General features: G+C 48.7%; 1 protein-coding gene across 4 annotated transcripts in view; it reads right to left on the reverse strand.

Annotated features, from left to right (window-relative positions):
• Positions 1 to 23,852, reverse strand: part of PRR5 (proline rich 5) — a 42,866-nt gene that overhangs the window by 16,818 nt on the left and 2,196 nt on the right. For 2 of the 4 annotated variants that reach the window (XM_056797303.1, XM_016427125.2), the window contains exon 2: positions 5,487 to 5,600. In XM_056797303.1, coding sequence (XP_056653281.1) covers positions 5,487 to 5,590 — 104 coding nt within the window. In that variant the 5' untranslated portion in view covers positions 5,591 to 5,600. Of the gene's footprint in view, positions 1 to 5,486; positions 5,961 to 23,852 lie in introns of those variants that run through there. The other 2 variants (XM_016427124.2, NM_001204412.1) reach the window with 2 other exon arrangements.

Consider the following 23,852-nt stretch of genomic DNA (forward strand, 5'->3'; position numbering starts at 1 on the left):
GAAGGGGAGGGAAAGAACGTGACTCCTGGAACCTTGGAAAACTTATGTGCAAATTTATTTTATATTTTTTAATATAATTTTATCTTTGAAATATTTTCCCAAGGTTACGGGATTCCTGTTCTTTCCCTCCCCGTCTCAGAGCAGACAAGCAATTCCACTGGCTTATACATTATATATTATCTATGTGTAAATTTATTACTGGTGATAAAATAAAGATAACAATTTAAAAACGAGACCCTGGGCTAGCAAATACGGGGGCCAGATCCCAGGGGTTTACTTGTGCCCCTGCCCTGGGTTGACCCTTAGGGAAACCTGTGGCCAGAGCTCCATTTGAGGAAGGATCTTGACTGACAAATGAAATTAAGTGCAGAGAAGGGAGTCTGGGGTGGGGAGCACAGACCACCCCCTCTCAGAATCATTTCAGGTAACTGGAAAAGGGAAGGTCAGGGAAAGGGCTGTCCACCCTGTTCCTCCTGACCAGACAGGCCAAACCTTAGGGCAGGGGGATGATTTCAGATGCAGATTTCAGCTCAATCAAAAATAAGCTTCTGCAGGGGGAAGTTTGGGAGCTGCCTCCATGATTTCCTGTCCTTCCCCCTTTGCCCCCCAATTTCTCCTTCCCACTCCCCTGCCTCCTAGTCTGTCACTTAGGACCTTTCTCTGCCCTGAGGCAGTTGTGGCTGATGTGATCGAGGTGGAGGTGGAGTACTTGGGCAAGAAAAACCTGAGGGACAAGTTGATGGCCACAGGTGGTTCAATGGCCCAGGGAAGGAGGAGCTTTCTCTTCTAGAGCCCTCTAGCCATCCAGCTCTACCTTAGGATTCCTATCCTTGGCAGGGTTCAGGGGCTAAAGAGTCCCTGGGCTTCTGCCAAATGCTCTCCACTTCGGGGGACTTTCTATTCTATTCTAGAGATACTAGAGGGGGAACCTGCAAGCAGTTCCTGCCTGGCTCTCTCTCCTCTCCATTGGAGGCTATGACTTAACCCCAGTACTTTCTACATTCTTAACAAGGGGACTCCACAGGTTCTGGAAAAGAATAGGACAGGATATTGGAACTGGAAGGGACCTTAGGCCAGAGAATGCCAGTCGTGGGATGGAAGACTCAGACAATATCCTAGCTGGGACCTCCTAGTCTAATCCCTTTATTTTATAGAGAAGACTGTGACCTAGGGTCAGAGGAATGGAATCTGAATCCAGATCTCTTGACTCCCAGGCCAGAGTCTCCTTAATCCCAGGATATGACCAAATTTCTCCTTTGGCTCTTGGAGAGTCTTTATCCTTCGGCCTCTGGTTGGTCATCTAACCTTATCTCCCTTGGCTTCCTTGTCCCTCTACTTTTCACACTGCTCTGCTCTTCCCTGGACCTGTACATGCCTCCTCTGCTTGATCCGGTTCTCACAACAATCCTCCTTCCCCAGAACCTCCCCTGCCTACCAAGAAGCCTCCTTGTACTGGTAGGGAAATGTCTACACTCAAAGTAGGTGTAGACCAGGCCCCTCCTGCTCTGACATTCCAAATTCTAAGGTCCCTCCCAGCTCTGAAAAGGAGGAGATGTGCATCCGGCATTGTGCCAAACACTTAATAACCCTACCAGGCAAGAGGGGCAGTTATTATTTCCATTTTACAACTGAAGAGACTGAGGCAGACAGAAGTGTCTGGGGTCCAATTTGAACTTGGAGCTCCCTGTCTCCTGGCCCAGCAGCGGCCTCTCTGACATTGTCTCCTCCAAAACATCTCTGCCTGTCCCTAGGCCCCTTGCAGGGCTGATGGCCTGATTCTCTGTCTCCTTTCTAGGCCTCCCAGAAAAGGCCACCACGAAACATGGACAGGAAGGCAGGGGGAGACCCCACTCCCCAGCTCCTCCTTTCTTCCCATTTCTAGGCTGTCTTGGGAAAGCCTGGAGAATCAGCCACAGGGTAGGACTCATCAGAGGGAGAGGGAGGAGCCTCCTGTGACTGGACAGTAGAATCCAAGACAAGGGTCACTTACTTAGTGGTTTGGCCCCGAGGCAGAAGGAACCAGTCCACAACCAGGCTTAGACAGGATAGGCAGCCTGAAAGTCTCTGACTCTCCAAAGAACCTTCCAGGGAAGGGGGGATTAGCTTTATCTGCCTGGCCCCAGAAAGGCAAACCTGGGAGGCAACTGGCTTCTTAGTAACCAGAACAAAATTCAACACTCCCCCTCACCCCGCATGTACCTCTGTAAAAGTTGGGCCAACAGGGGCAACTCATACCCCATGGTGGGCCTCAGTTTTCTTATCCATAAAATGGGGCTCTTCTATAAAGTCCCAGGGGAGTGGGGGCAGGCACTGTGGATTCCCAAGCCCAAGCTTTTCAAAGGGAAGGATTCCTGGCATGGGAGTAGGACAGGCCCCTTCCGGCACAGTCCTAAGATTCTCAAGGTTCCACAAGTGTGGCAATGGGGGAGCCAGGCTCCTTAAATCCAGGCTGTGTCCAGACCCCACTCTCCGGGACTCATGAACCAGGCAGATTCCGAGACAAAGTAGAGAGCCCTAGCAGGGCATTGGAGGCCAGCTGTTTCCCAGCCATTGGTGACCGGAAGTCAATTGTTCCTTTCCTCTGGCTATAAAACCAGGGCCTGGGGGTGCCGGGCCCCAGGAAGATTCGGCAATGGGAGACAGCACCTACCCAGCGTTTGGCAAACACTGCCTGCTAGCATTGCTGATTCTCCCCACAGCAAACCTGGGCCAATAAGCTCCCTGGCATACCCTGTCTCTGCCAGGTCAATCCTTAGATCTGCCCTCTCCCCCTTCCCTGGGCTACTCAGAGAGGGGGAGGGGGCCTGTGTACCCAAGGTGGGGAAAGGAGACAGACTGGATGGGAGGAGGAGACATGAATCTAAGATAACTGGAGTCTGGGGCACCAGGACCTTGGCAGCTGCCGATCTCCCTGGAGCATCTCTTCCTCCCAGACCTTGAGCAAATATTGGGATGGGTCCTACCCCAAAGATTAGGAGTGGGGAGGTGGGAGCCCCAGAGGAGCAGGATCAAAGACCCTCAGCAAGCTCCTTCCCTTCCATGCTAATGCCTATTCTAAATGCTTCCTGGGATTAGTCAGGCTCAAATCCCGCATCCTCACCTCTCTGAGCCTTGATTTTCCACCTATAAAAGGGGGATAGTAATATCCATAGCATGGAAGGCACTTTGATAGCTTTAAAGATGAATGGTAATCTATCACTCTGAAAGCAGTTAGAAACTGAGAATTACAGTGATCCCTACAAGGAGCCAGGGAGCCCAGGAAAGGGACCCAGAGTGGGGGACCCTCTCATTCCCTTTCTGCAAGGCCTGGGGGGTCTCTCCTCACAACAGTCTATGGGGATAACCTCCAAGGTTCCAGAAAACTCATTGAACCCTGCCCACCCCCAGGCCCTCTGGAGATCTGGATGAGGCTGGTCCCAGGGAGGGAGGGGAAGTGTTGGAGGTAAAGACCTAGATTAGGGTCTTGTTACTAATTCCAACCCTAATTCTGAGGCATGCCACCCCAGGCAGTGGGGAAAACAAGGTTTCAAATCCAGAGCCTGCTTTCAGGACCCCGGACAAGTCACTTCTCCCTCTCAGGCTGTTTCCCTGTGAGTAAAAATGGCTGATAGCCCTGTTTCCCAGGACTGCAGGGAGTAGAGAGATCCACGGATTTCCCCAGTGGAAGAGCACTGTGGAAGAGAAGCAGAAATTTGACCTCTTGTCCCCTCCCACCCTCCAACCCCCTCTACTGCAGACTAGCCCAGGCCTGACCTGGAGGGGACAGCAGGCTCCAGGATGCTGCTCTGGGTCTGGAAGTCTGGGCTGCCACAGCTGGGGTTCAGCCTGGGGGCTTGGCAAAACTATAGGACTTGGGGATCTGAGAAGCTCCTTTGAATCCTGGCCCCCAGCCTCACTCCTTGTGTGACCTCAGCCCTTCCAGCCCCACACTCATCTCCAGGCACTTCCTGGAGACTCAGTTTCCTCCGTGATAAAATGAGGAATCCCATATATATTTACTAAGTGCCTACTATGTGCTGCCTGGCCTCCGGGAGTTCCCTTCCAGCTTTCCATCTCGGATGCCTCAAGAAAGAAGGAATCAGAGTCGGCAAGCTGTGGCTCCCTCCTGCCTCCCAGGCCTCAATTCAGCCCACGACAGCCAGCCCTGGAACCGAGGTCACAGCCGCAAAAAGAAATGAATGGCTCCTTTCATTCTACCTGAAAGAGGGACGCACAGCCGTGCAGCTCTGGGGAAGAGGCCACAATGCCAAGTGTGTGGCGCATCTCAAGCTCTTGGCCGTGTGGCTCGGTCCTCTCCTGATTTCCCAGGGTGCCCCTCACTCACGTAGCCCACGTCCAGCCCAAGGCACCTCCTTAGTTAGGGTTTCCTCTAGAAAGTATTTCCAAGAGAGAGGGCCTGGCTTCCTCCACAGGAAGCCTCCAAATGCTTTGGCTCAAAGAGGACCTCTAACTGTGGCCACCTCTCTCATCCCATCAGTCCAAACTCCAAGGCAGGAGCTACTTGTTTCACTGGTGGAGGGGCCTGGGAAGCAATCACAAGACAAATGATCTCCCTTTTCTGGGAAGTGGGGACCCTGCTGCTTGCGCCAGGCGCTCCCAGGGAAATGCCCACAAGAAAAGCCTTTTTGTCCCCCTCACTTTCCAATTCTTTCTTTCCCCTCTCCCCAGATCAGAGTAGAAAAGAGGAAAAAACAAAAAGGGAAAGTTCTTGGGGCAGTTGATGGGTTAGGGCCTACCTACAGACACTGGTGCTCCGATTCTCTGAAGCGGATCCTTGGAAACAGCCTCACAGGAGATGCCTTAGGGAACCTTCCCATTTTACAGAGGAAGAAACTAAGGTTTCTGGACCCTGAGTGTGCCCAGGACCTCACCCCTAGTCAATTTGACGGACTTTAGCCCCAGCCCTGGATCTGCTGCCCAGCATTGGCATGGCTGGGTCAAGACCAAACCAGGTGAGTGTGGAGGTGAAGGAGGGTCTAGAAAGGGTGCTCCTGGGTCACTAAGAGGGTCTGGTGGGGTGGTGGGAAATTAGATAAAGGTCTGGACAAAAACTCTGCCCCACTTTTTACAAAAACACCATTCTTTTGAGGAGGAGGGAGGGAGGCGGGCAGGAAATGCCCAGTCTTAAAAAGGTTTTAGAAGCAGAAAGGCCTTTCCTAAGAGACCCTCTAGTCCCATCCATTCATCCATCCAGCCATCATCTAGCACTGAAGGAGTCCCCTCACTAGATAAAGTGGCCACGGAGACCCCCTCTCTGTTCTCTGCCTAGGACCGACCACCCCCCTTCATTGATTTAGTTGGGTGCCCCTATTCGTGACCCTCAGCCTTTCTGGGCCTCAGTTTCTTCCTCTGTAAAATGGACTGGATGCGCCCTGAGAGCCCTTCAGCCCCCAATGTACAATCCAATGAAAGAAGAGAGGAGGGACGGACCGCAGCCCAGGCACTCCCGGGACGGGCAGGCCCCGGGGAGGCCGACAAGCCCTTACCTGTTCCAGGTGGCGTTGGAGCAGGCTTGCCGCTGCTGGGCCCCTCGCTCCTCCAAGGCTGCCTGCTCTCTCTTGCCCAGATCACTGAGACTGGGCGAACTCATGAACTTCAACCTGCGAAGAGTCCTCATGGTCAGGGATCGGCCGGGGCGTCCTCACCCCCATTCGCCCAGCCGGGCCACCGCGCTTGGAGGCCTGGGCCGCCGCTCGGCGGACGTGGAAAGCGGCAGAGACGGTCAGAGAAAGGGGGAGACAGTCCCGGAGAGAGCCCGAGCCAGAGACAAAGGGAGAGACGGCGTGAAGAGAGAGAGCCGAGAGCACGCCAGCCAGTCTGGTCCCGGCCGGCCTCTCCCGCGGCGAAAGCCAACTTTGGATCGGGCCGCTCCTTGCACGGCACGGCACGTCACGAACTGGGGTTAATCATTCTCTGGCCTCTCGCGCACACTCACACACACAAGCACATAGAACCAAGGCAGCGTGGCTTTCCGGCTGGGCCCGGGAGGCAGAGGCCCCCAGGGCGGGGCAAGGCGGGGCGAGGCGGGGCGGGCCTGCGAGCCCCACCATCCAGCCCCCCACCTCGCCCCTCCCCCTCCCAGCAGCTGTCACCCGGCCGGTTGCTCCTCCCTCCGCCGGCCGCTCCCGGAAACCTACTGCCCCTCCACACACTTGGGCGTGCGTGCACACACTCACACACGCTCGTGAGCACACGCGTACCGCCTCCAGGGAAAATGTGTACAAACACTAGCACGTAACGCGTGCACGTGGACCTCGCACAAAGCCCATTGGAAACGGATGGAGAGAAACCGTCCGGCCCACCCGGACTATGCCCCAAGTCCACAGAAACACCCGCGGACACCCAAGCCCATAAAGCTCGAGACCCGTTTGTGCTCACATGTACGCACACCCGCACGTTCGGCCAATGGCCCCAGGCGCCCCGGCTACTTCGGAGAACCGACGCCCCCACGCCCGAGGATCTCCCCGACGCCAACACCTGCTCAGTCTCTCCGGCAAGAACGCCACCCCTTTGGATACACAACCCTGACGGCAAACGCCCCAAGCTGGTGGCAGACTCTGAACGGTTCCCTGACGCAGCGGACCCTAAACCCACTCTTTCACTGGGACCAGGGCACCGCCCACCAGGATTAGAACTCGGGTCTCCACCTGATGGATGGAGAGCTGACCTCAGAGCCAGGAGGATCTCTCTTCCTTCACAGGTTGCCTCTGTCATCCTGGTGCCGGGATACCGGCCAGCATGCTGCTCTCCTCGGTGCCCCAGGCCCCTCCGTGGCACTGAAGTTACAGAGAAGGGACTGAGTTGCGCAGATGGAAGGCATTTCCACACTGGAAGGACCCTATTCCAAAGAAGATGCCACCTGGGCATAGCACCACCCCTCATTCCCCTCAGCGTCCAGGGAATTGGCAGAACCCATTCGTAGGCAGCCAGGCTGCTCTCACACTGCAGGGCAGGGAGCCCAGCAATCCACAGGGTAGGCAGAGGGCAGAGGTTTGCAGCTGAGAACGCTTGGAGATCTTGGAGTCCGATCCCCCTTCTTTTCCAGGAAAGGAAACTGGCCCAGGAGGAGGAAAGGATGGAGCTGACATCTGGGTGGGAGGGGTCCTAGCTGGGGAGCTACTTTGTACTCCATTCCCTAAGGATAGACTCCCTGGCCTCCACCTCAGTTTACCAGCTTTCCATGATAATGGCCACAACATGTATATTAAAGCTCCCATGTCCGTTATGATCTCCTTGGATTCTTATAGCCCTGAGAGGCAGCTGTTGTTATGATTCCCCATTGGACAGATGAGGAAACTGAGGCAGGCAGTGACTTACCTAGGGTAATGCGGCTAGTAAGGGTTCCGGCCAGCAGGGGCGCAGGAGCACTCCCCCAGCCGCCTCAAACAAAGCTCTTATTATTCTGGTCTTGGCATTTTAGAACTGGGAGGGGCCTCCGGACAGGAATGCCAGACCCGGAAGGGCTTTTGCATGGAGAATACTGGAACTAGAAAGGAAGCCCAGAACCACTTTTGGGGGCAATTCTGTGCTGGAGAAAGGAATGCTCCATGAACCCACAAAGCCATCTGCTCTGTGCCTGCCAAGGCCAGGATCACTCACTACAGTCTGCATGGGATGTGCCTCCTCTGCCAACAGCTCCAAAGAAAGCATGAAAGTCCCCTAATCCCATCTGGGAAGCCTGGCCTACTCCCCAAATTCTCAAATGCTGGTGAGAGTCAGAGAAGGAAGCAAGGCCGATTCCCAGAGGGAGCCTCGGGATGAGGGGGATGAGCTGGGAACTGGGGATGATGAATGAAAGGAGCAGAGAGCCCCAGAGAAGGCATGCAGCTGGTCACCAGCAGCTGGTCACCAGCAGCGAGGCCCATTTTTAGGATTCAGGGCTCTTGATTCCTGGTCTCGGGCCATTTCCCTCCCGGCTGGACATTGTTGAACTGTTGGAGGGACAACTCCCAGGCCCCTGGGGCCCATAGCCAGGGGAGCCCACCCAAGAGAAGGACTCTTCTTCCTCCATCATTCATCGAGAGAGGCCTTTCAGGATTCTGGCTGATGCCTCTCCTGGGCTCATCTAGTCTCCCAGGCTGCTCTGGGGCTTGCACCCAGGTTGGTGTTTCATTAAACATCCCAGGACTTTCCCAAGAAGCTCACTGCTTGATTCAGCCCGTGGCCTTCTTAGATGCCAAGAGACTGACCAGGTGCCTGGCGTTGGGACCTTGCCCTGGTCACGTGCCACCTTCCATCCAGAGCAATCAGTAATCCTTGTGGATTACTGGACAGAGCAGGGGTGTATAAAAATAGACTCGAATCCAGGACTTCAATCCCCAGAAATCCTTGCTCCACTTCCCCAGAATGCCCTCTAATCTCACTGAATTCTCACCTGGGCTGAGTGCGAGATGGGGTATTTAAACCTGGTTGCGAATAGGCTTGGCCTCTTTTGGACTTCCGTTTTGGAGCAGATGTGTCTCTCATGACGTGAGGTTATCTTGTCTAGACCTCTCTGGCCTAGGCATGTATTTTCTTATTCTGCATTTTCTTTAATCCTTAACCTTTAATAAACCTCATAAAAATATAATACTCCTTGCAAAGAGAAACTAATTTCTACCTGGCTTAGCTTCCCCTGAATTTTAATCATTACAGGAGGGTGTGATGGGAAGATGCTTTGAACACTCCCTTAACACCAGAATCTGAACTCAGGTTCTTAGACCCCCAAACCATAAGAAGTATCCCCTGGTCTCGCTTTCCCACCACCAGGCACAGATGGTGATGGATAGATAAGCCATGGCTCAGAAGACCCCCAGCCTGGACATCTCCAAAGGCCCAAGGGGAAGCTAGCCCCAGATTTAAAAGATCTTTTTCTTTGATCATTTATTCATTTACCAATTACATGGAATAACAGATTTCCACATAAGTTTTCTGAAGTTATACATCTTTCCCTTCCTCCTCCCAGAGCTGGCAAGCAGTTCAGTGAAGCCAATAGAGCTGAACCTTTGACACCTCACTGAAAAGAAACTAGTCTGGTGGGGAGGCCAGGTGGGTTAAATCAGCTCGGAAAAGTCTTAGGATGTTTGAAGAGACTCTATCCTGGGAGAGCAGGGGAGTCTAGAAGGGGCCTCCATCAGAACTCTGAAAAGTCCCTTAATGAATGAGGGAGAGGACTCCTTCAGATTTTGGGGCAAGAAGATGAAGGGACTTAGAACAGGGAATGCCAGAGTGGGGAAAGAACTTAGAACAGGGGATGTCCGGGCTGGGAGGGGTCTTAGAATAGGGAAAGTCAGAGCTGGGAGGGAGCTTAAAACAGAAAAGATGAGGACTGCGTAGGCCCCTTAGAACAGGGACTATTTATGGCAGCAGGAACTGTTTCCATTTTTGTACTTGGATCTCTAGTAGCTAGCACAATGAGGAGCTTGGTGATGGATGGATACACTCTTCAATCCTGCCTAGGGGCACGTTCACCTCCCCTAAGAAGTGAAGCTGATCCTGGCAGAATGAGTTAGAGTTTGAGAAGCATTCCACATATCTCATTGGCACCTCCTACAGAGGACCAAATTCAGGCCCTCCTTCGTGGATCAGGAAATTGAAATCAGTCTAGGGGCCTCCCACCATGACCCACCACGATACATTTCTCATCACTGAAGGTGTTTGAGCAGGTGGGATGTGGTATGGGGCTTCTGGCATTGGCTAGATGTGCATGTGGAGGGATGGACAAGTGGAGGGAAAAGACGTCCTTCTAAGATCTTTTTTGCACTCAAGAATTCTACCCACATATAAGGCTAAAGATTCTCTAAGCTTGAGATTAATTTCCTATGAGTGTGTCTAAGATTCAAACATTTTCTGCACTAAGATGGGGAAGATTCTGATATTGCATAAGTCTAAGATTGGAAAATCCTACCAGTCTACTATCTTCTAGGGCTAAAATTCAAAGATTCAACTCTTCCAGATCAGAAGTCTGTGACTTCCCTTCAATGACAGTATGACCTGAAGGTCTACGAGGACTTTCTCTAAGAACATGAATACTTCTAGGCTTAGGGAAGCTCTGAAACCACCTGAGAGACCAGGCTTCTTCAGGGGAATCACTGCTGTCCCCTAGAGTCACTGAATTAGTGCAGGTTCTGAAGAACAGAAGGTTGAGTTTGTATTGGGCCTTTTATTTTAATCTCCTTCAGCTCAGCTCAGCTCAGCTCCAAGGCAGATGACCAAAAAAAAAAGTTGAAAAAAGGTTTTAAAATTAGTGTGATTTTAGAGTGAGCAGCCCTAACTGAGCCAATTACAGATGGCTGCTCCCCATCTGTGGTTTAGAGACACTCACAATCTGCCCTCTAAAGCTCCCCACACTGCTCATCTTTTTCCCTGGGGACTTCCCCACTTCAGGGAAGAAGAGCTCACCACAAAGGATGCTATTGGTGTTCTCTGGCTAGGGATTCAAGGGGGAACTCAGACTGGCCTTGCTGTCTCCTATCAGTCAAAGGTGTTACCTTCACAGTCCCTTTAAAGTGACAAAAGATGTGAAGTCAGGCTGGGGCTCCTGGTGGCCTGAAATTCAGATGAAATAGCCAACAGGCAGAACGTGGGGAATGAAAGGCAAAGAAGGGATGGGAGGAAAGAAGGTGAAAACTTTCCTGGGCCTAGAGCAGTGGATAAATATCAAAGCACATGACTGATGCCCACTCTGCAAGATATGGGACAGGGGATTTGAATTCAGGAGGAACTTAAGAGAATTTGATCCTTATGTGGAACCCAGGGTATGAAACCTAGCCAGTAAGGCAGGAGTCTCCTCATCTGTAAAGGGAACATTAGAATATTTGTACCACCCACTTCCCAGGGTTGTTGTGGAAATCAAATGAGATCAGAGATGAGTTTGAATATTTTGCCAACTTGAACCAGCAGATGGTGATGGGAGTGATGGGGGTGATAAACCTCAGCATCATCTCTGGCTCCTCCCTCACCCTCATCCCCTCCAGCCAATCAGCTGTCAAGTCCTGTCAATTTAATCTCAAACCACATGAGACTTAGAGCTTTCAAGTCTGGACCATTTGCCCAAAGTCCTCATTTTACAGAAGAGGAAAGTAAAGTGCAGAGGCTACAAGTCCAAGGTCACACTGGTTGTGGTAGGGTATAGATTTGAACTCAGGTCCTTTGATTTCAAATCTTGAGCTTTGCCTCCATCACTGTAAACCTTAAAATTTCTTAGACTTATGAATGTTGGAAATTTCACCATTGGAAAATTTCATACTTGGAAAAAATTTCCTACTGATAGTAAGAACTCTATTGGAATGTGAACCCCCTTGGCATGGGAGGATCCTTCTCCTCCCTACCTAAGACTACTTTAGGACAGAAACCTTTTGCTAAACAATGGAAAGGGCTTTGACCTATGCTTAAGCATAGAACAGGAAGTTCTTTGAGTCATGATTGATTTTAGAATTGATACAATAGAGATACTTGGAATGACAGAACCAGGTCTTGAAACTACAATCTCCACCCTACTCAGAGTAAAAGGATTTAGGAAGGGCTGCAGCAAGGATCAAGATTTAATTATTTGAGAATATGACTTTCAACAGACATGTGCAAAGGGGCAGACCTCTGGGCGGTCCTGGGTTAAGCTAGAGCCACCATTGGCACAGGGAAGACATGGACAGTGATTGGTAGATGTGAGAACTGAGGGGAGGGAACTAAGATGGTTTCCTTAAAGATAGAGGGGTCTGAGGACTGGGGAGTTGGAGAGGTTTTGCTCTGAGAAGTTTTGCTCTGAAGGAGTCTGAGAGTAGAGAGGTCCTGGAGGGAGAGCTCCTGGAGAGGTCTGAGAGGAGGGCTTGCTCTGAAGGAGGCTGGAGGCCCCTGAGACTGTTTCTCCATTTTGGTCACATGAGTGATAGGGACTGATCTCATTTCTTTGCCTCAGCTATCTAAGGGCTTGGGCCTTTTGGCCCAGCCTAAACAGAGGGGGTATTTAAGCCCTATTCCCTTCTTTCCCCTTTCTCTCTCTCTCTCTCTCTCTCTCTCTCTGTCTCTCTCTCTCTCTCTCTCTCTCTCGTACCTTTCTTCCTCCTGTTTGTAATTAAAAACTCCATAAAAGGTTGACTGCTGACTTGAGTTTTCATTTAGGAATTACATAGCTGAATTCCTTGGTGACCTTAAATTAATATATCAGTCTTTTAAAGTGATTTCCTTGTCACATCATCTACCTCTCATTTGTTTCTCCATGTTATTCACATCTTCTCACTCAGTTTGAATCGATTCCGAATTCTCCAATCACACACACACACACCTTCCTTGATTTGCTTCCCAATTCATTTCTAACCATGCCTCTCCCCAGCTAAAAGGCCTTCAGGAACTCCCTAGAGTTAAAGCCTAATAGAGCTATGTCTCAGCCTGGAATCCAACCTCCCTCAGTCTAACTCAGACCTCTCCCCTATTACCACCTCTCTTCCTCTGGTTCCAATCATTCCCTCCCCGTCCTGTCTCCACACACCCACACCTAAACTAATATCCTTAGCCTGAAGAAATCATTAAGTGGATATACTGGTCATCTGTTAGTAGGAATGTTTCAATCTATTACTGAGTGAGTATAAGGGGTAAAATTATAAATGTTTGGACTAAATTTATTAGGCTATGGTCACCAGGAATTTAACAAAATTCCAAATGAATTCCAAATTATTTCTAGTAATTTATTTATAAAAGATAGAAAGAGTGAAAGTAAGGACATCCGAGAGAGGATAGGGTAATATATCTAATCCAACACACTAAGTATTTTGCTCCAGCCCCAGGCTCAACCCAGGCTGGGCTAATTAGGCAAAAGACATCTTCACAGGAACAGGAAGTTCTTGGCATTTTTTAAAGACCCTTCCTTTTGTCACTTCCTGTGACTTCCTTCCATTTTACGGGGACCAATTACAGCTAAAGCTTTGCTTAGGACTGCCCAGGGGGCAGTCAATTCTGATTTGTCACCCACTATAGCACACCTGGGTCACAGACCTCCCCCACGCAAGTGTAAGGGGGGTATATACATTCTGGGTATTAAATCTAAAGATGGGCAGGGGAGCTTTAATCCCATCTTCCCATGAGCCATGGTTTCAACCATGACTCCTCCCTCTGTGAAGGCAGATTATAACCCTTCTATAGGATTAGTTATAATGACAGCACCCTCATGGCCATGATGAGGCTGGTGCCCTGAGCCTAGCTGGTACCAAGATGAGAGACTCATCACCTCTCACTGGCTTGTATGTGAAACCATTCTGAGCTGGGGGTGTCTGCCAGTCTAGCCTAGGAGGAAATGGGCATCCATGCAGCAGCGCAAGAGGGATTCATGGAGGATCACAACCACCACTACCTATACCATGGAAATGGCTGTAACAAATTCTGATAAAATTTCAAGTCTGGACCTTTTGCCCAAAGTCCTCCTTTTACAGAAGAGGAAAGTAATGTGCAGAGGCTACAAGTCACACTGGTCACAAAATTCTGATAGAGATAGACTGAAGCTCTGAGGCCTGATAAGGTTAAGGGAAATGCTTTGGATGCCACTTTGTGCACCCAGGTTTCCTCATCTCTAAAATGGGACTAGGAATTCTAGCACCTTCTTCCCAGGGTAGTTGTGAGGAATCTGTCACTTATGAAATACTTACTGATTGACTTGTAATATTTCAAGCAAGATGATGATTGTGAGGTTCCTGTAAAACTGAAAGCACCACAGAAAAGGCAAGCATCTTTGTTAATCTACTTTGGACCTACCATCACCCTTGTCACACAGAGGTATGGAGTTATGAACTAAATGGGGGGGAGGGGTCAAGACAAGTTTCTTCAATAAACCTGAAGCCCTCCACCCTTCCTTGTATGAAAATGTGGATGCTGACAACAATAGGGTTAATTATTACAAACACTATTAGCTCCTATTTCTAGAGTGCCTTAAGAGGGACAGAGCATTTTCGAGATATTAGCTCATTTGATCCTCACGACAACCGGGGAAGGAGGTGCTAGAATTCCTATTCCCATTTTATACATTGGAAATTCCCTATATGCATGTATAATTTACAGATGAGGAGAAGGAAAATAATTGTCCATGGCAACACAGCCTGTTACCATCCAAAGAATGCTTTTGATCCCTGGAGCAGAATATGTGAATTTCTATGAAGCCACATGAAGTTTTGCTCCTTGTTAAAACAATTTGGAGTGACGGTGAGACATCCTCCTTTGGAGAGCCCAGGTGAATGATCAGTTGACTGATTGAACTGGAGGCTTAGATTTGATTTCCTGGGTGTTATCTATGCTCCTAATATCTGTCAGTCACTCCCCCTCTGGGAGTCTGTTTCCTTATCTATAAAATGAAGTTAATAAGTGCTTTACTCCTTAGGTCTCAAGGGTGCAGTGCATAAAGTATTTTGTAAGCATTAAAGCAGCTCTAGAGCTGAGTTGAGTTTGAACATGGGCTCCCCAGAAGGAAGGGGATTTGTTCCAGGTCACACAATCAGTAAGGGTAGAACTTGGGACTAGAATCCTGGTGTCTTGGACCCCATGACATGACAGTATCCTTTTAGAGAAGGATCCCATTTTCTTTGTGAGAACCTGGCTGGAGAGCTGAGTGAGCCTCTCATCCCCCTCACTGGCTCACCCCAAAGACCAAGGGACCTTAAAAGAGACGAAGCCTCCCATTCACTGCTGGTCTCACCTGCTCACAGACTGGAGGACTCGGGTCCAGGGGAACCTGAGAGATGGCACCAGGGGAGAGAGGGTACAGTCATACCTGCTGAAGCTCATGGCAGGCAGCCTTGGAGAAGAAGGAAAAGATAGGGCTTAAAAACAAGAAGTCATGAAACAGACCTTCTTAAGAAAGTGGATTTTATTGATGGATGACTTTGACTTTAATATCTCAGAAATTTGAGGGGAAAGGTTCTCCTCTCTTCTCAGATATTCTTCCCTTATAACAAAAAAAGAAAGAAAGGGAAGGAGGAAAGAGGAAGGAAGGAAAGAAAGAAAGGAGAGAAAGAAGGAGGCAAGAAGGGAGAGAAGGTCAAACTGGATGGCCTTTGAGGTCCCCTAAGAATGTTGGAGTGAGACGAACATTTTATTTCCTGCTCTCTGGCACTGTGATGGACCTGTCTATTCCTAGGGGCTCATCTTCACATGGCAGAGGTCTCTCTTGAGAGGTTCTTTAAGCCCTGTTTACTTCACCAGCTCTCCTTACAATTCTGACATCCTCACTCTTGCCATTTTTATTGCCCAATAATAATTGGGAGTCCAGAGCCTGGCACAGAGAAAATCCTCAGATGCCTGGTGGCTGGCTATTGGATCAATGTTGGAATGAAAGGGTCAGGGTTGAAGCCACAGGATGGTCTCCCTCCCCCTTCCTTAGCTCTTTTTCATCAGCTTCTTTTCTTCACCCACCCACACTGTGGCAAGAGGGCAGCATGGAGAAATCTATGTTTTTCCAGTCTTTTGTAACAGGAAGAAAGGGAATTAGGAAGCCCAAGTGAGCTTGAGGCCAGATCCAAGTTGCTAGGCAGTAAAGGAGGGAACAGGGAAGCTTAGTGTGTGTTTTGATGCGGAGGGATATAGGGCACATGCTTAAATTCAGCTACCCTCTGGCTTCTGGAAAGAGGAAACGCAAAGCCCACAATGGGTTTCCCATAACCTCTTGAGAACTCCATGTCCCTTCAGCAGTTATAATCTTTGGGAGATAAAGAAGGACCCTTCTGACAATTGTTCACTTGGGCTGCCCTCAGAGAGAGTGGGATGGGGAGCACAGAGGGGGAAAGAAGGAAGTATCCACTATGTAAAGACCTATTTATGGAATATCTCCTATTGAGGACCAAAATCCTAAAATGGAGGCAGGGAGGGAGTCTTTTCTATTTTGGGGAAGTTCATAGAATCACCCATCTGAAGCAAGAAGGAGCTTCAGAAACCACAAAGGATCGTGGAATGGAAAACCAAGAGGGGCCTTAAACAGAGAAGGTCAGAACTGGGATGTAGAACATTAGAAAGATGCCATGGCATACCTTCCCTAGAATGTCATCCCTTGGTGAGACCTGAATATCGACCATCTCCTCCAGATCCCTTATTTGTCATAGGAGGAAGCTGAGGACTTGAGAGCAGACAGTATTTAACCAAAGTCACAAGGCAAGTGGTTTGTCCAGTTGCCTGAATCCAGGATTATTTGTTGCTTTCCTGGTTCAGTTTTTAATACAACCAGAAGGAATTCCATTTCCACCTGAAGTCCTCCTGGACATCTAATCCAAAGTGACATTGTTGAAGCCTCCATGTCCAGCCTAGTGAGCAATGTCCCAAACATGGGTCACCTTAGAGGACCTTCTCCTTGGCCAAGATCCAGTTTCTTAGAACTTCATTTCCTCTGTGAAATGGGGTTCCTATGAACCTCTGTCTATCTCTGGGGGTTGCATGAGGTCAGAGTTTGTCATTCTGGAATATGCCAAATTGAAATGTGAGTCAATTGTTAGGAACTCCACTGGCATCTAGGAGAAGCCATGTAATTAGAGGAGAAGCTCCTTGAGGAGAGGGATGGCTGCCCTCAATCGCAGTGCAGGCCTTAGATTCTCAATCTCTTCTAACTGGTTTGGAAGAAAAAAGGGAGAGAAAAATGAACTTGTTTGTGCTAGAAGTAATTGGAGTCAATTCTTCCTACTGTATGCAGTTGGTACTTAGTCAAGGTTTATTGGATTACAGTAACTGGCTCTGAAATGACAGGACTTGGCGTTCTAAGACGAGATAGCCAGGGAATCACTTAGGGAAGAGGCCTGTGAAGACCGAAGTCCAGGGTGAAGCAGAGGTCCTAAATCTCAAGGTGAGGCAAGGTTAAAAAGACCAAAGAAGGCTCTAGATGTGGAAAGAGGCACACTGTCCCTTCCAGGCTTCCAGGCAGGCCTAGAGAGGCTGAGATGCTGAAAAAGGAGGGGAATCTGCAAAATGATTGGGCTTCTGTCCACTGCCTTGGCTAACCCATACCTAGAGGGGTGTGCTGTGTAATTATTATAATAATTAAAATAGTGGAAGACATAAACTGATGGCATATAAAAGAGTGGATGAGTAAATTGTGGCCGCAGAAAATATGGTTTCAAGACAGTGTCTTGTTTTTTAATCAAATATATAAGGTGGTCGCCAGGTCACCAATTATTAAATATACCCAATCAGCTGGGTTTTATAGAGATTTTAATTCATACAAATGAGGAATTAAAGAAAAAGAGAGAGAATTAAAAAGGAAATAATGAGAAAAAGACAGGCCGGCCCAGGCCAGCCTGAGCCCTAAGAGAAAGGTCAGTCAGTCCTTTATACACTCACCACAAGATTTTTCAAGGCAAGGATTCTAGTGTTCAGAGAGACACCAGTTCAGCTTCCTCCAATTCAGCTTTCCTAGCTGACTTTCCAGAGAGAGACCCCAGAGGGACAGAGTCTCCTCAGAGGAAGCTCCAGTGAGAGTCCTCCGAATCTGTCCTGAGAGTCAGCTTTTTGTCTCCTTTTAAAGGGAATTTTCTCCTATGTCACCTCCCCTAAGTTCTCACATCTACCAATCACAGTAGACGTTTTCCAAAGTACAGACCATTCTTAATTCACACCTAAGAAGGCTTGAACTTTTGATTAAGTTCACACCTGAAAAACCTCTTTGCCTTTTGCAAGTTCACAAGTTGCTTGACCTATATAGGTACTTAGCACCCTTTTGTATTAGATCTAAAAATAGGCACAGCTTAAGAACTTTTTCCTTACTATAAGTATGGGTTTAAGTATTTTTCATTGTTCAGCAAGGAGTTTCTTCCCCTAAAGCAGGTTTAAGTAGGGGTGGAGTAGAGTTCTCACATTCCTGATCTAAGTTCCTTCATTGTTTAAAATGGGGAATGGTCGTAACCAAACCTTATGAAGTAGGGTCTGAGAATTTTTAAGGTTCACAGTATGGGGTCATGGACAAGAGGAGAGCATCTAGAGGAGTGTGGTAGACAGGACAGGTAGGGCAATGGGATGTGAGTCCCTGGACTTTCCTCCCTTGTGATATGCTTGGCATACCTGGCTCTACATCTTCTCCAGGGTCAAGCCTTCCCTGCAGCCATTGGGCAGCTTTAAGCATGTGAAGATGCCTTCCAACCCAAATCCTAACCCAAGGCCCCCAGGCATCATTGACAGAGGTGGGATCTGTACTGAAAGCTCCCACTTCACACAGACCCTTCCTCTTTCCTCCAATGTGGTTCTGGCCTCAGGAGGACTAACTAGGGTATGATAGGCAAGAAAAGCAAGTTGAATCCACTTTTCCTAGTTAGCCCATATATGTTAGCCTGCCTCCACCCTCTGGCTCTGGCTCTAGCCTTCCTCTCCTCTAGCCCTTCCTACCACTGACTTTCCTTGTTCTAAGTTCCCATTCTGACATTCCTTGTTCTATGATCTCTCCTACCTCGGACATCCTATGCCCCTCCCCATTCCATTTTTGACAGTCTATTCCTGCAAACATTCCATCAGGGGAAACAATCTGAATCATAGAACCAGAAAGGACCGTGGAGGCCAGCTTGTACAACCTCTTCATTTTATACCCAAGTCCCATGGGTAGTGTCAGAGAGAGTTCTTGAACTCAGCTCTTCTGACCAGGTTCCCAAGTGTGTGGAAACCCTGGAGCCCCCATGTGTGCTGAGTTCCATTCATGACCTGGATTTGAAGGCACAGGGACCTTGGAGGTCAGTGCCAATCTCTCCTCTTATAGACAGGGAAAGTGAACCGTCACTGGCCCAGGTCACCCCAGTGGTATCAGGAGCGGGGGTCCATTTTAGAGGGGGTTCCATTCTCCATCTTCTACTTTGTTGAGAAGATGGCAGACCTAGAGCCAGACAGGGCTTTTGACATTCTCATTCTAGATCTAACTCTGTGTCTAGATCAGTTTCCCTTGTTTTACAGGAGAAGGTACAAGGACCCAAAGAGGAAAAGGGATCAGCCCCAGGTGACCAAAGAGAGATGGAGAAGATGGAAACTGAGGCCAAGGCCTCTGGTGCAGACTATGTGGTTCTTGCCTCCTCAGTAGAAAGTGAGGGTAGGCTTCAGGTCACCTCGGGCTCAGGGTGGCTAGCAAGGGGGATGGCTCCATTTCCTCAAATCTGCTGACTGACCTCCTCACTAGAAATCCTCTCATTCAGTTAAATATGGAGCCTCAGACCAGTCAGCCGCCTTCTAATGGGTCCTTATAACCTACTGAGGGAGGGAGAGGAACCAGACTACCTCCTATCCCTGCCCCAGCCAGGCCAAGCCAGGCAGCAAAGAGCACAGCTGGGAGAGAATGGCTCTGAAGAATGGGCCTGGATGGTAGGTGCCTCTCATTGGCTCTGTGGAATTAGCCAAATCACACAGTCTCTCTCTCTCTTTAGCTTTGGGTTCCTGAGCTGAGCTCTAAGGCCCCTCAACCCTAACATTTTCTGTTCAAAGGCCCCATCCACCTCTGCCATCCCTTATTCTCAGGCTCCTCCCAATCCTGACAGTCCATGTTTTATGCTGTTTTACAGATTTTGTTTATTTGTTCTGAACTTAATGAATACCACCACCCCCCAAGGGAAAACATCTCCACATATAAAACAGAATAGAAAATGGGTTGTATGTGGAAATTGTGAGTCTTTACTACATATAATTTGCTCCTTTAAAAGTGAAGACAGTGGATCTCATTCTGCCCTCTGAATGCCCCACTTGGGTCTCTAGTGCTTTCTCACACATTCCCTGGAATTATGGGCAGTTACTGAGTCTGTCAAAGACATGCTTTTTCACACCGTTGTTATTCTTTCATAAATTGTTCTGATTATGCCCATTTAATTCTGTATCTGTTTGGATGTATCTCCCTAGATTTTTCTGAAACTATCCCCCTCCTCCAATCTCACAGCATACTAGTATTTTATCACACTCACAGGACCCCCCACTGGATGGGACCTCCCACCATTTTCAGTTCTTTGTCACTGCCAAAAGACTCGCCATCAATATTCTTGGACAAAGAACACCTGTCCTCAGATACCTGCTAACTTTGTGACCCTGGGCAACAAATGTCACTTTGCTACAGCTCCCCCCCCCCAATAAGTGAGCCTAACCACAGCCTCCGGCACCAAGTGCTTGGCCCAGTGCCTGGTGCTTCCTAAGTAAAACTCAGAAATAAAGAAGGCTTGCTCTCCTCCCTCCCTCGAGCTGTGTATGGGTCTTTTCCCTCTTTAGGATACAGGCTCAGGTACATGGGTTCACTAGCACCATCTCTGTTCCAAGATCCTTTCCAGCCTGAGAGAGTCTATGGCTACCATTTTCCATTAGGAAGAGAATTCTCCGCTTGTTAGATTACTTGGACAATTCAGAAAGCTTTAAAAATGATTGTGGGTGCTCAAATAGCTTAGAAAATAGTAGTCAGCCCTTGTGGTAACATGGCATCAGTCTGCCCATTTCAGAGATAAGCAAATTGTTGACTCAGAAGCCAAATGATTATGAGTCTCTGCAATGACTCAGCTGAACTGCACCATTCCTCACTGTCCTTCTCCAGCTCCATGCCCTTCAGCTGAAGAAAGCTACATGGATACGGGATGGAAGCAAAGCCTCTACTCTCCTTCTCCACCCCCAGCCTGGGAGGACATCAGTGGAGCAGTGGCTCCTGGGGCTTCCCTCCCGAAGCTGAGCTTTCTCAAGGCTCTGATCAATCTTTCATCAGTGGCAGCGTCTCCTGAAGGAGAAGGGCAGGGGCTTGCTTCAGACAAAAAGCAACAAGAACCGCTACAAGTTCTCCTCCCCTCCAGGACCCATTCAACCCCAATACTCCTAAATGGCTCTGGCACGGAGGCAGAGCAGGGATAATTATCCTCGAGCTAGAGAGGAAGACAGGGAGGCCAGAGGAGGGAAGCCATGAAGACAATAATAGCAGCCATTACTGTAGCAGCCAGTTTCCACTGAAAAGCCCTGGGAGGTCAGTAGCAAAAGGGAAGATTATTTCTATTTTATGGATGATGCTGAGGCCCCAAATGGACAACTAACCCATCCAAGGTCCCCAGACATAAGACGGACAAATCTTCTAAGTCTAAAGTCTTTTCTCTTTTTACTACTGCCTCTTAAAACTGGCCATGTGACACTATGCAATGATTTCTCATTTGATTGGACTGTAGAACTGAAACTTGCCAAGTTGACCCTGGGCAAGAATCTACCTTTCCTACAGCTTCTCCAAATGTCAATGGGCCTGACAATAGCCCCTAGCTCCCAGGGTTGTTGTGAGGATCCAATGAAATTGGATTTGTCCGGTGCTTAGCTCAGTGCCTGCTGCATAGTAGGTGCTACTAAATTAGGTGCTTTAGAAGTTAAATAGAAAGAAAGAATGCTTGGTCCATGGTCAGAAGGAACAAACAAGCAGCTCTCAAGAGAAGAATGGCAAACTTTCAACAACCATCTGGATATTTGTGCCAAATCATTAATAATGAGAAAAATAAAAATAGAAAAAACCAACAGATTGGCAAGACGACAACCAATGAGAATTGTCAGGGTTAGAAAGGTCAAGGAAAGGGAGACACAAATCCATGGCTGGTGATGCTTGGAAAGGCTCCAACCACCGAGGAAAGTCATTTGGGGAGTCCTAAGATAGTGCTTTGAATGTCCATTGCCCTCAATCCAGAGGTCCTGCTACTGGGTCCATCCACTAGGGAGGTCACAGAGAGAAAATGATGTTGCACATATTACCAAATACTCAATAGCTTCATGTTTGTGGTATCTTAAACCTGGGGAATGATAGACAAGTTGAGGAAATAAAATATAACCAAATATTCCTGTGCTTTTAGAAAGGATGAAGGCGGTAACTACAGAGAAAGAGAGGGAGTCTTAGAAGAACTGGTGCAGTGAAGTCAGAAGAGCCTGGAAGACAGTAACCACCTCTGGGCACATGCCAATAATAAGAGCAAGACCCAACAGTGGCTTGACAGGGAATTAGAGTGCTCATGGGCATCTCCCAGGAAGATATAATGAAAATCACCCCTTCTCTTTCTTACAAAGGTGGGGGACTATGGGTTGGAATGCTGTATGCACAGTCAGATTCACAACTTGGTTACTTTTACCAAACTGCTTTTCCATCTCTCTCTGTGTCTGTCTGTCTGTCTGTCTGTCTGTCTGTCTGTCTCTCTGTCTCTCTGTCTCTGTCTCTCTCTCCCATCCATCTTTTCTCCAAGAATGGCTTATGATTTAGACAGGCAGGAATAAGTTAGAGTTGGAAGTAAAGGTGATATGTATATTTAAAAAAAAAAGAAACAATTTAAAAAATGTTGGCTCTATTTTACAGGTGAGAAAACAGGCTCAGAGCTGAATTGCCCAAAGTCACAGAAGTAGTAAATAACAGACTAAGGACTCAGATGGAGGTCTCCTGACTCCCATAGGCATCTCTTCTATCCTCACAGTTACCATCCTCATTACCACCTGCCTAACTTGGCACAATAATTTCTCCTATGGTGGCTGGGAGCACCACAGTATCCAGAGCAATGGCTCTGGAGTCAGGAAGATTTGAATTCAAATCTAGCTGTGTGATCCTGGGTAAGTCACTGAGCCTCTTTCTGCTTCAGTTTCCTCAATTGGGGAGAATGATAGCACCTCTCTCCTTGGGTAAAGAAGGTCAAATAATACTTGTCAAGTGCTTAGCACAGTGATCCTGCCAAGATCTTCTTATGCACTTATTGGTTTCAGTCTCATCTCTGCTCAAAAATCTTTATGGCTCCCTATAGTCTCTAGAGTAAGGTTCAGGGTCTTTAGGCTGACATCTGAAACCTGCTGCCACTCTCCTTTTGAGTGTTCTCCTCCAGGAACTGGGCTTCAACCAAACTGCACTACTGTTTCCCTTGCTTCTCACCCACCTCAGTGCCTTGATCACTGTCTGCTCTGACTTATCCTCCCCCTCTTTTACTAGGAATCTTTAAAGGCTACCTCCAACAGGATGTCTGCCCTGCCTCTTTCCTCCCCTGATCTCAGCAACAATGGCCCACAGCCACCCTCACTCACACAGCCTCTCTGAAGTGACCAGGATATGCTGCATGTAGCAGAATCCAAAGCCTAGGCAGTCAACTCCCTTTGAGCCCTGCCCAGGGCATAGAGAAAGCATCCAATTACTCTCTGCTAAAATGGTCTAGAACATGCCATGCTGGCATAGCCCTCCAACAGGGTGCAAGGTATTATAGGAACTGGACACAGTGACCAAAGGAGCAGAATGAGGGTCATTTGAACTACCTCCTTCTCACCTCCCTCTCCCCCATCCAAAGCACTGGACTTCCCCCTATGGAAGTGCACATGGGCTAGTGAGCACAAAGTAATGGGGGAATGAACATTCTTTGGCTTCTATTTCCATGACCTCAGACATTCCCACCTTAAGAATTGAAGCTCCTGGAGGGCAAGCAAGGACAGGGACAGCAATGCTCCAGAAAGGGAAGTCAGGAGAGCTAGCTGAATCTGAGCCCCAGAAGCCCAACTTCAACCCAGAGACCAGAGCCCCACATTGGCCATGGGGAATGCTGAGCCTTGGCCCTTCTCTGCCATAACTTTGCCCAGCCTCTGGGAGAAATGACTCCATTTCTTTCTCTGTAAAATGAGACAGAGATGGGGGCTAGGGCATGAATCATGTGCCCTCAGTTGCCTCTCTGTGTTTGCCCACTCTGGTGCCTATGGGCGCCAGGGACTTGGCTGGGTTCTAGCGATCCAAAGTGTAGTGTTTTCCCTCCAGGAGCTTCCAGTCTATTGGTGAGCCTTTGTTCAGCACCAACTCCACCAGACTCTGGATGGACATAGACAAAAAATGAAAAAAGCAGCCCTTCCTGAGAGAGAGGAGCTTCCTTCCATCATCATCTCTTCCTGCCCAGACCCTTTTTTCCCTTCAAGGTCCCACTTTGACCCTTTCTCAGGAA

The sequence above is a fragment of the Monodelphis domestica genome, chromosome 5 (genome assembly GCF_027887165.1).
Source record: "Monodelphis domestica isolate mMonDom1 chromosome 5, mMonDom1.pri, whole genome shotgun sequence".
Taxonomy (NCBI): domain Eukaryota; kingdom Metazoa; phylum Chordata; class Mammalia; order Didelphimorphia; family Didelphidae; genus Monodelphis; species Monodelphis domestica.